Source organism: Fringilla coelebs (assembly GCF_963513975.1).
Source record: "Fringilla coelebs genome assembly, chromosome: Z".
Taxonomy (NCBI): domain Eukaryota; kingdom Metazoa; phylum Chordata; class Aves; order Passeriformes; family Fringillidae; genus Fringilla; species Fringilla coelebs.
In genome coordinates, this window is record NC_140031.1 from 76,896,137 (window position 1) to 76,908,524 (window position 12,388).

General features: G+C 44.2%; 1 protein-coding gene across 1 annotated transcript in view; it reads right to left on the reverse strand.

Moving 5' to 3' along the window:
- Positions 1-12,388, reverse strand: part of PLPPR1 (phospholipid phosphatase related 1) — a gene marked incomplete at both ends in the record, with an annotated part of 60,924 nt that overhangs the window by 16,300 nt on the left and 32,236 nt on the right. The window contains one exon of the mRNA XM_084224942.1: positions 2,246-2,378. Coding sequence (XP_084081068.1) covers positions 2,246-2,378 — 133 coding nt within the window. The remainder of the gene's footprint in view (positions 1-2,245; positions 2,379-12,388) is intronic.

Consider the following 12,388-nt stretch of genomic DNA (forward strand, 5'->3'; position numbering starts at 1 on the left):
GCTCTCAAAGTTCTCCATGATGTCACTTGCAGGATGAGACAGTAGTGTTCATTTTTCCTGACACATGAGAACCCAGACACATTGCAGGATTTTTCTCGTCCTTTGGAATAATATAAAGTGTAATGCCTTACAAGGCAATTTTCCAAGGAGTTAAGTAACTGCTTTTTGCAGGTACTCAGTAAGACTTGCTCAAACCTCTGGGTACCAAAACTAAATTGGCAGAAAACTTTTTTTGCAACAAGGCAGACTGCTTGCTAGGGAAGAGAACTTACTTGCAAGAGAACTTAGTTAATCAGCTCTGTAACTTTTGGCCCTAAAGCTTATCAAGAGAAGGCACACACAGAGAAATCCATGTACGAGCAACCTAGTTGTCTTTGCATAGCCAAGCACCTGGGAAGCTTCATTTTGGAACAGGCTAAGTATGGAGCTAACTTTCTTGGACCATCCAGGCACAGGGTCCAGGTGCTCAGTCCATGCCATGTTTTCAAAACAATGGTGAAATGAAAAATGAAAAACATGCAGTTATCTTCAGTTCCTTTCATAAATATTTCATCCAACAAATTCTACTTCTCTCATTTCACCGCAGAGACAGGGAAAAGGTTTTAGAAGAAAACAAGCACACAGTGTAGTTTAAGACAAAGCAAAGACTTCAAGCCTTTTCTAATTATATTAACTTCATTTTTCTCAGAGAAACAAACACAGCTGGCAAAGCCAAGAATCATTTCCCTAGCATGGTTTATGTCCTACTACCCTCTGAGAGTCCACTGTATCATTGCTACCCCCTTCTCTTCCACCAGAAGAGAAACAACAGCATGTTTGAGAATAAAGCTAACTGTAAGAAAACATACTGAGCAAGAACTTAGCCTCCATGGTCTAAGGACTTGTAGTGTTGACCCCGCAGGCAAGAGTGCTTGATTGGGACTTTGCAACATGCCAAATGTGCTGGAAGAGTCAAAAAGCCCTGAGTGGCCCAGCGGACACTGGAACCCTGCTTCTCTCTTAATGGCAGTTTGCTGTCCATCAATATATCCTGGAGGTTATGTGAAGTTCAAGGGTGTTTTACTTTTAACTGCATTTCTGTGTCTTTCTGTTCCCCCCAGCAGCACACAGGCCAGGCCCAAGTACCAAAACACAGGTGGTTTGCTTCCACCTCCGTGGTGGCAGAAGGCACATTTCACTCCCTACCTTCCATACCTAAAGCAGGGGGCACAGAGAGAGCTGAAGGAGAAGGAAAACCGTGGTTCTTCCTCCTTTGCAGCATACAGTTGCTGATGACAAATATGCCAGCACCTTCAACTCTGTGCTCTGAGGAAGTGTCCCTGCTTGCAGCCAGGGATGTGCTCCATGGAAGCAACACAACACCTGCCACAGCCACAGCTGACATCTTCATTCCAGGCAGAGCTCAGAAATAAAGCAGTGGTGGGGAAGAAGTGCCCCAGATACTTTTGGCTTTTGTCCCCACCACTGCTTGTTCTGATCAGACCATGAACGTGGGCTCAGCTCCCTGTGAGAGGCAGTGTGTGAGGGTGCTTCACTTCTGAGTGCACAAGGAGGGCAGTGCTGTGATGGAAAAGCCCCTCTTGGCCAGTGGGGAGCATTCTGAGGAGCCACTGGCCCATGCCATCAGCCAGACATCCCATCCCACGCATGAGCTTGGGACTCATCAACAGTGTGAAGAGGGTAAAGCAGTTTGCAAGCACCATAGAAAGCAACTTCCTAATGGTTTAATGACAGAACTTCATTTCTCAGCAATTAACTCAATGAAAAGTCTAAGAGAAAGCAAATACAATGAACATAATATTGTTATTTTGAAGTGAGCTCCGGGCTTTTTACACTGTGCTCAGCTGAACATTATGTGGCAGAGCTATGGATGTGAAAATTAGAGCTGAAAAGAAAAATGCCAGATAGATGAGCTGGTGAGGACAAATTTGTAACTAAAATGGGTAGCTCGCATAAACTAGCAATGATGGGTTTATTCATATAAGGATTTGATTGGTAAAACCTTTCTTTAAGGGTCTCAAAAAAGCATTAAGCTCAGCAGAATATGATCTAAACCAGCTCCAGCCAGCATGATATGGCAAATTTTGAAAGTTACCTTGGAAATCCTGAGGGGACTATCCCTCTAAGGTGGAAGATGCCTGCAAAGATTTCACAGCTTAATTAATTTTGTGATGTACTTTGTCAGCGTGTCTCGTCCTGGTTTGGTGCAAACAGGGTCCAAGCTTGCAGTGCACAGGCTGCTTACCTATAAAACGTATTATTCTTCGAAGCAGTGGGTTCAGGTAACAGCACTCTCCAGTCAAAATAGTTTTCTCTTGAATAATGAGGGTTTCTCGGGTTGACTTTATGAAATACATGGATATCTCACCAATAAAAATCTGCCAAGGAAAGGGAAAGAAAGAGAAGGTTACAAACTACATGGGCAAACATTGAAACATGGGTGCCTAGCTCCAGCCCACAGACAGTGCTACACAGCTGCAGGTTTTGGGGACCCTGCACTTGCACTGTGGGGCTCAGCATGACTGACACACACCCAGCTCCCACCCTGGAGAGGGATCATTCCTGCACTCAGTGGTGCAGAGACACAGAGAAGCTGACTTCACTCATGGGGAGGATTGTGGTGGTGCATCTCATCCCCCTCCTCTGGCTGCGCTGAGCTGAGCTGAGAAATGCTCATTAAGCCTCAGCCTTGATGAGCTGCACCTGGACTAAGCTCCTGTTGAGCATATCAGAGACACTGTCTGTTCCCAGAAACTCTGCTGTCTAATGAGCATTTGTTTTTTCACTAACAGCCTTGGAAACTTATTTTTCTTGTCTGAATAACAACCCAAGTGAAATAATATTTTTGTTGTTGAACTTTCAAAAAAAGCTACCAACGTGGGTTGTGCCCAGGGTGGAAGATTACCATGACTAGAGCCCACTCACTTGTGACCCTCAGAGCAAGGGTTCAGAGTGAGATCCTTTTTGAGCTCTCAGTTCCCAGGAGATAAGAGGGTAATGTGTATGTCTCAAACACTGATAGCTCGATCCCTTGCAGCCATCCAAGGACTGTTGGCAGTAACAGACCAGAGATGTTGGTAACAACAACAAGGATTGTTGTTATTAAAACACTGTCAGAAAGAGCAATATTTGACTAAATGTTCTGTTATCAAAAATGAGGTCTCCACACAAACCCTGATCATGATGTTAGCTGTGCTTATGTATTACATATTTTTGTATGATCTGAACATTCATGCTTTCTATAAATGTAACTGCTGTAGCTGCTTCCCATAGGAGTAGGATCGTTTCTTAAGCACTTAGAACTAATTTAGTTCTGTTGCACTGAGGCCTATCTACCCTCACTAAAGCTGGACAGAATTTAATCACAGGTTTTACAGGCAATGACGATCCACACGCAGCAGGAAAATCTGGAAATATCACCTACCATGTTCTGTCAGCAGGCTTTAGAAAGGGAAACTGGGACCCTTTTAGAAAGACAGAGTTTGTACCTAAAGTCTTTAAAATAAAAAAAGCCCGCCTGATGTGGAAGAAATGAGCTTTTACGGGAAAGCACCCAAGATTATTAATTTAATGCATTATTGCAGGACATACACAAGAGAATCCATAGTGTTGGGGAACAGTCAGAGAAATACACAACAGAAATGTTTGTGTACACACACACAGGGTGGCACCCAGAGTCAGTATAAATGTCAAGGAAGTCACCTTAGTTCACTCTGACTGCTGGAATGGTGCGCTGTTTCAAGGGCAACAATTTATCCTTATTAAGCCAGATGAGTGTCCTTATTGATTATTGACATTCAAGCCAAGTATGCTCAACCTCTTTATAATTCTACCCGCTGATGGCAAGAGCTGTGGAGCTGTAAAATGCATGTCGATAATGGCATCTGGAGGGGAGCTGATGCATGGGAGCTGCCCTGAAATATTGCCTTTATCCCGTTTCACTCCATCTGCTCTTAACAGAATTGGCAAGCAGTTCAATAAGCTCAGCTCACTAACGACGGGGCTGGGAATTAAGAAAAAGACCATCTGCACTAAAGCAGTTTGAAAGTGACACTCTGTTTCAACCCGTTTATTATTTGAATTATTACAATGTTCAGAAGTTTGAATTACTGCTTTGGCTCTCTCTCTCTGCCCGGGGCTCTACATGCACACTGAGAGACAATTCACAGCCCGAGGGAATTCCACTCTGTGAACACAGGGGCTACTTTAAAATATCCTAAACTTTTCAAACATGAGAGATTTAGGCATAAAACACATTAACAGCCCTCCTGTAACTATACATCCATCTTTAAAGTTCCTTTACATCAGAAGTTAACGGAGTATTTTCCTGCTTCAATTCCTATCTTTGTTTCTATAAATCTAGCTGTCTGGCATACTCCTAGCGAGTCCCATGTGCATAGATTAGTTCCACTTAGATTTAGGAGTAAATTTTGCCAGGCTGCAAATCTGTTCAGTTCCATTCCACTGATTTAAGCAGAATTATCCCAGATTTCCTACAGCATAACAGTTCAAAATTTGATTTTTTTAAAATGAATACTGCCTTTTGTTTAGCTATATGGCAATAAAGCTGTGTTTGTGTGGAGATACAAAGTGATTCAACATAACTGGACCATTCTTGTCATGTCATCTCTGGCACTGAATTTAGTTGCTGAAATTTGTTTTCTAATATGCTTAATATGGGCTCTCTAGAAAGCCAGCCTTGCTGTTTCCTAAATGTTCAATGGGCAATTGGACACCTGATTCTGAAAGCTAATCTATCTGTGTGCAGTTGGATGTGGTCTGAATAGCTCTCAAAGAACTTGTTTGTTTTTTTTTTTCTTTCCCAGGCATTTCTGAAATCAAGCAACTCCACTGATTCTCGTGATTTAAACCCTGATGATGCTGCATGAGCAGGGTCCACATCCAGCCAAGTTGTCCAGCTGGCCTCCCAGAATCAATCACCAGCACTACTGAGTTCCTCAGCTCCTGCCAAAACAGAATCAGCACTCCAGGAATGGTTACAAATCAGTTCTATAGCTGACATCTAAATATAGACTGTACCTAAATATGGGTTGAAAAAGAAAACAGCAAGCTAACAGCTTTTATTTCCTTTTGGGAAAACAATGCAAGGTTAATGAACTTCTGTATCATCCTGGCTTAATTAGACAGTAGAAATGTCAGGAGAATTGCACTGGATTGAAAGCACAAGTGATCTGCAGCCTGGCAGGTGTAGGTAATAGGGAAGCAAAGGTAGTGCCCTGCATGTGTTTTTGTTCTTGGTTTCCTGAATAAAATAGCAGCTCATCTACACTGAGGACATGTTGCTTGAGAACTCTTGCTCACATTCCATTTCCTATTACTACCAGATAAAAATACAAGGATGACCCAAAGCCCCAGTATGAGTTAGAAGTACCTACCCAGCAGGCATTTTTCCTCTGCTGGTTTCAACCTCTCCAGTGAGAAAACTTCAATTTTCCCTGCCTTCCCATTACTGGCAGTGTCACCAAATACTTGCCCCTCAATGTTCAGCTCTCAAAGCCCTCTGCTGCACACACTTTACTTATTTCCTGGCTCATCCTGACCCAGCAGATGATAAAATTATCCGTCCATTTTCCTCTTCAACAGTCTTTTATCCATGATAGTCCTTCAGCTGACATTTTCAGACAGTGAAATGTCTCATCTTCCCCTTTCAAGTTCTCAGCAGAGCATTAGCACCCGGTACTCCCTGCACTCCTGTAGAGATTACTGGCAGTTCGTAAATTTAATTATCAATTTAATCAATGAAATAATGGAACTATTGCTTTTAAAAGGACATGGGATTTTTTTTTTCCTATAGCACTTTCCAATAAGCTCATGCAAAGGATCATTTGCACAACTTTGATTAAAAAAAAAAAACCGCTAACATCAAGAAGACCTGTTTCTGTAAGGATGAACTAAAATATAATATCCAGGAATGTGTCTGGTCCAACTGAGAGGAGGTTGCAGAACAGTGGGATATTGGAGCTGCCCTCCTGCAGTAATTGTGTGGTGGGGCAAGGCTGAGGAGCTGATTTGAAGAGTTGTATTAAATTTCGAAGAATAATTATAGACGGTGCTAACAGGCACGGATGAGCCCAGCTTTTCACCCCCTTTGCTCCTTTTGTCAGTTTTTCTCAGCACAGGACATTGGCCTTGTACCTCAGTTCAAATGCAGCAGCAAAGGTGAGACTGCATCCCTTCTTCACTCCCTTGCCATGCTTTTGCTCACTTCTCCAGCAGTCAAAATGTTTCTCCTTAGTCATATTTCTCCAAACTCCTGTGCATGCAGAGTGCCACAATCTGGCTCCTCCTGTGCTCCAGTCATACTGCCCCAGTCTCACCTCTGTTTTCTTCCCTTTGAAAACCCACTACAGATTCGCTGCCCCTCCAGCTGCTCAGCTCACTCCTCCAGTGGGATCTGCCCCGACTGCCTCCTCCTCCTTGCTGTCCCACAGCTGCTGGCAGAGGCTGCACCTCATGTTGGAAAATATCCTAATTATATATTTTTTTTTATTTTATAACTTTGTTCAGTTTTCACAGGATCACAGAACGAACTAGGTTGGAAATCATCACTTTGATATCATCAGGTCCAACATGTATTCGCCTTTGCCCCGAGAAAGGGAATTAGGGTTTATTTCCTCTTTCCTTTAGGGCATTGTTCCACCAGACTGGGAGCAGAACAGAAGATACACCAAAGGTAACAGCCATCAGTGGCCATCAAGCGCCATGAATAGACCATCAACTCCAAACAACACCCCTGGTCTGGAGAAGGAGAGAGAAGAATAAGGATCTACTTAGCACCAGAGGTGAAAATATCTGCAGGCAATAGGAAAACAAGCACTAAGAACTAAGTAACTTGGAACCAATGAACATTAAACCAATGAATATCTATGGGTTTTGACTGTGTAAAGTTTGTGAAAAATCTCTTTAAAGACGTGTGGCTTGGAATGATCTTCTTTGCACGCCCGGCCTACGTGAGGATGAAATGATTTCTGTTGCATATCCCTAGCAGAACAACATCCTGACCAGAAATAAAGCGATGCCTTCATTCTCTAATACTAAAAATGTTGTTGGAGAGTTTTTGTTTTTCCTGCAGTTTTGGTGACACTCACAGCCCTCCTGCCTCCCCTTCACTCACTCACTCACTCACTCACTCACTCACTCACTCACTCACTCACTTGTGACAAACGTACAAACACTATTTTTGCAATTTTTTCACACTTCCAGTGAGCACTGGGGTTGTGTGGAAATTCCCACCATCTTAATTTCAGCTGCAATTCCACACGGATAAAGAAGGAGGAGCACCATCCAATATACATGGGAGAGATGCAGGATGCACCACTGTGCCAGAGTTTGGGACTGCCTCAAGTCTGCCTCTCTGTGAAAGTTACTTCCTTCTGCTGCTTCTCATGAAAAAGTACAAGTGATGTTATTTTCCATCACAGGAAGACAACAGAGTTCCTATATTAGGGAGAATCATGTGAAGTGCAGACATGACCTATCTGTCTTTCCTAGGTATTAAATTAACATTACTCTGATTTCTGTGAGCTTTTAAATCCTTCAGCTTGTTTACTCTAACAGCCCCCTTGTGACACAGTCAGTCCTTTTCAACACCACTTTCTACACTGAAACCCCACCCAGGGACACGCTGCAACACCCAAAAACCTCTGCAGCAAACAAAAGTGAACTTAGATCTTGGACAGCATTGCTCTCAGTTCTGGGCAGGTTTCAGCGAGCCGTATGACACTTCCCAAATCCTGTGCAAGGATGTGTGTGGCTGCATTTTAATGTCAGAAATAGAAAGAACCAAATTAATCAAGCCTCCAGCATTCGAGCAGCAGCAGCCAGGGGGAGGAGAGGACATGAGGAAGGCACTGGCTGTGAGACAAGCTGCACGCAGAGCTCAGAAACAGAGAAGAGCAGCAGATGAGGGTTGTGGGGCTCTCAACCCCAATCATCCACTTCCAGCATGACGCCACACACACTCTGCCTGGGAGAAGCAGAACTCTTCACCAAAAGGTGACCTTTGCAAAAGGTTCCAGAGGGTGTTTCATCAGCAGTGGCTTGAGCTGGGCCCACAGCAGTTCTGCCCTTTTGCACTGTGGTGTCTCTGAGGTTTGCATTAGAACAGCTGCAGTCAGGATAGGGGTGTTCTTCAGGCTCTACATGGGAGCTCATGACTTCAAGGATGGAGATCCCACAGCCTCCTCTACTTCAATGTTTACCTATCCTCATTGTTTAAGTTTGCCTAATTTTTAATGCATTTCAATTTTTGAAGCTGGCGTCCCTCGCAAGGTTGCCCCTTGTGATCTGAACAGTCTGCTTTCCTCTTCTCCAGAGCCCCCACTAAGAACATGGCTTATATTGACTTTTACTTACTGCTGTGAATTCCTTAATTCCTTAGATCTCACTCACATTTAGCCTTAGCCCTTGAGGAATATTGATCTGCCATCCTATCTGCTTCCCTCAGGACCCAGTATTGACACTGTGAAGCTGAGACACTCCATGGTCAAACCCAGGTGGCAAACACTTAGCAACATTTGCATTGAGAAAAGGCACCTCAGAAGGCAGAGGGTGGCTGAGGTCTGCCTCAACACCCTCCCCAGGACACAGGATTCCTGCTGTGATCCACAGACAGAGCCCAGACCCCTGATAAGATCACTATCCTTGATATTCCTGAGGACAGGGACCAGCAGAGAGCTCCCTCAGACACTCTCTTGTCTTTGCCATCACACCTGGGACAGGTGTTCTCAGGCCCCAGGAATCAATACTGTATTTTGCAAAACTATACAAGGAAATGGAGCAGTGCCTTCAGCTGAATGTTGCAATTCCAGCTCGCTTTTAATTTTCCAAGGATACAAACTCAATGGGTTCAATCTGCATTTGATTACTCACCTCATTCTGTTTTGGAGTGGGTGGTTGTTGTTGTTGAATGAAAACAATAGCAAAGAACAGTTGCAAGTACTTTTCCAGAACAAGAAAATTGCTTTGTTGTTTTCTCTTTTTTAAGTCAAAAGTGTTGAAATGCAAAATTTATATTGTAGCCTGCTCAAAACCCAAAACTGTCTTAGTGTTGTGCTCAAAAACCTAATACACTGCGGTAAAACTGATTAAAATAATGATACTGAAGTTCTAATGAAGAGAATACACATTTTCCACAAGGCTGCATTGCTCCTCACAAACTGGAGGAAACAGGGTCACAAACAGGGTCCCAGAGACACTGTCAGCAGAAGTGCCTGGAAGTGTTGCACCAAACCAAGAGAGCGTATTAATTCTTCCAGAATGGTGTGCAAACAGCAGAATACAAACACTTACACAGGGCACACCTTTCCTCACTCCTTGGTATCCCAGCTCCTCATTCACCACCTCACCAGCCCTGGCAGACTCCAGGAGAGGAAGGCAAGTCACCACTGGCACCGGGGACAGCCAGCCCTGCCAGCACAGGGTGGAGCGTGGGGGCAGCAGGCTGTGGCACAGCTGGCTGTGCCTTCTGGCAGCACCACGGCAGCAGAGCCGGGTGATTCCTGCCTGGAGAAGCTGGGAAGGAGCTGCTGTAACAGAGCTCTGAGCTGCCTCAGGTGTTCTTGGTTTTCCCAGCGTCTGCAGCTGGGCAGGCACAGGGGAATCAGCCACGACAGGCAGAGGTTCCCTGGCTTCCCTTACAGAAATAAATCGCTGTAGTAACATGGCTGTGCTAAGCCAAAGCCAAGGAATCGAGACAGAATAGGAGAACCATTGAGAAGAAGGATGTTTCTGAAGTTTGAGAGGTCAGTGCAGATTGTAGAGAGAAGCTGGAACAATTTCCTCCTACTTCAGATCAACACTGTAATTCAGGTTCTAGTTCATAATCAGACTGGTTCAGTTTGACTGATTTCAGCATTATCTGAAAACAAATACTCCTTTGCACAAATTAATAGCACTGGACAGTTAACAGATTCCACCTAGGCTGCTACTTTCCACACAGAAACAGAAGGAAAGAAACTAAAGTCAGTGTGAAAATGGTAGTGGCACTTTCTATTCACTTTAAGGTAACGAAGAACAGTGAGAACAGTGCCCTTGAAGCTTTCTGCCACTGCTCAGTATTCATTTCAGCGAGCTGGCTCTGTTCCTAAGCCTCTCTGCTTCTCTCGGGTGGGTAGATAAATCACATTGGATGGAGCAGAGCAGGCAGCAGTGCTGAACTCTGGAAGGATTGTTTAGTGCCAGCTGGGGAATTGGCTGCTTTGCAGTAACCTCGTAACAAGGAAAGCTAGTCTTCAGGGACACTGATGAATGTGGTGGAGTCATCCCAGAATATTTTTAGAGAAACGTTTCAAAAGCAACGGATAAAATTGTATAAAACCAGGCCAGGCACATTTATTTTGCCACTAAAAGTGCAGGGAAAGGCAGATACAGAGGTACCAAGCCACAGCAGCACTTCTGCAAAGTGCTCTCAGAAATAAAACACATGCATTCGTTTTCTCCATGCCCAGTGTCGTAGCCAAATGACAGAGACACAAAGATATTCCATTAGGTTCACAAAGATGTTCCCTTTTGGCTTGCAAGCACTGCAACACCTCAAAGCTGAAATCACAGCTTTGAGTCCTCCCCAGACCCACGCACACAGGGCTGCACTCAGTGCTGCTTGTGTCTCAGATGAGGGAGCTTGTTCAGACCCCTGGGATACCTTCCACAGCTCCAGAAGCCCTTCCAGATTTTATTATGAGCTGGCACCTTACTGCTGCTGGCTTCCACCAGCAATCACTCCTCTCTTGTCACGCGGTGTTGGGACAGTGGTAATGTGAAAGCAACACAGAGAGATCAAATTTGCTGCCACATCAAACCAGCCCTTTGCCAAATCAGCCGTTCTGCCATCAGGAAGTGAAGCAGTAAGGGCTGTGGAGAGGAGAAACAAGCAATTGCAAAGGTAATGGCATTACCTTCGACTTAAGTCATGTCTTGGTGGTGGAGCTGCACAACACTGGTGATTCCTCCTGGGAGCAAAGTGCAGGGATGAAGCTCCAACTTAACTTACAGTGAATGCACACAGCGCTCCCTCCCACGAGGCACAGCTGTGTGGGTTCCTTTGTTTGTCTGCGGGTTTTTGGAGGGTTTTTTTAAAGAGTACAAATTGTCACGATCTAAATAGAAATGCCTGCATTTGCTCCTTGCACTGAAATCCCTGGGACATTCGAGTGGATCAAATATCTCTTCCCAGGCTGTGGGCAGGCTGAGTGAGAGGCAGCACCCCTTTGGGTACAGCATGACAGATGAGGATATTCACACTCTGAATGGACTAACCAGAAGGGAAGGGCAGTACAGAGTTTAGGGAGAATCCCAGCTCACTTTCTGTCTCATTTATAATCTTTTTATGGATGACCGTTGCCAAAATTTGGCCTGCAGAGTCAGCTACAAACCGAAGCAAAGTGTGAAAATACTGTGCAAAGAGAAGAAGGTCTTTCAGGAAAAGGTGGGAATGAGAAATAAAATTAAGTTACTCCTATAAACACCCTGTGATCAGCACCAGTCAGGAGGACAGGAAAACCTCTGACATATGCCCTGGTTGAAGATTAACCCAACATTAAGTAACAGAACATTAAATAATTGAATTATGCATGAATAATACAATATAACTATACAACTAATTAAATAATATGATTAAACAATGCATTAATAAATACTGCAATAAAAGTGGAAATAAAAATATTTTGCCAGGGAAATTTGACCTGCTGTCTCCCTGAGGCTGTACCTAGACATGACTGGTGCTGAGCACGGTGCCAAGAGCCTTGTGCTGACCCTGACCATGCCTTCTCTGCGTGGAGCAGTGTGTCCAGTGCAACAGCACAGCCCAAGAGGCAGAGTTTACCAGTTAAACCAGCCCTGGATCCATCCACCCAGGGTCCTGACTGTCCTTGTGGACCCAGGCCAGCATTCCTGCACAGTCTGCATGGGATGGGTTAGCTCACAGAGTCCAGCTCCACACAGCACTGAGCTGAGGGTCTCTTCAGCACCCAACAGCCTTACCTGGCATTCATTACAGCCTTTCATTCTTTGTTTTTAACATGGGCTATGGAAATTACAAATAAAACCCTCTTCAGAGGTTCACAGAACTTCTCATGTTGGAAAAAGGATTTAAGATTGTGAAGTCTGACCATTAACCCAGCACTGCCAAGTCAAGACTCCAACTCAGCTTCTCATAAAGAATAGTAATTAAGAAAAGCTTCTTGGGTTACTAAAAAGCAAAGAAAATGCTGATCCAGGGCAGCAAAACTTGAAATGTTACCATAAAATTTTGGCAGAGCGAGGATTTAAATAGAAGATCCAAATAAAGAGCAACACTCATTACCCAACGTCTTATCAGTAATCAAGGGACCAATCACCCACTAATGTCATTGCTCTGGAATCAAGGCAT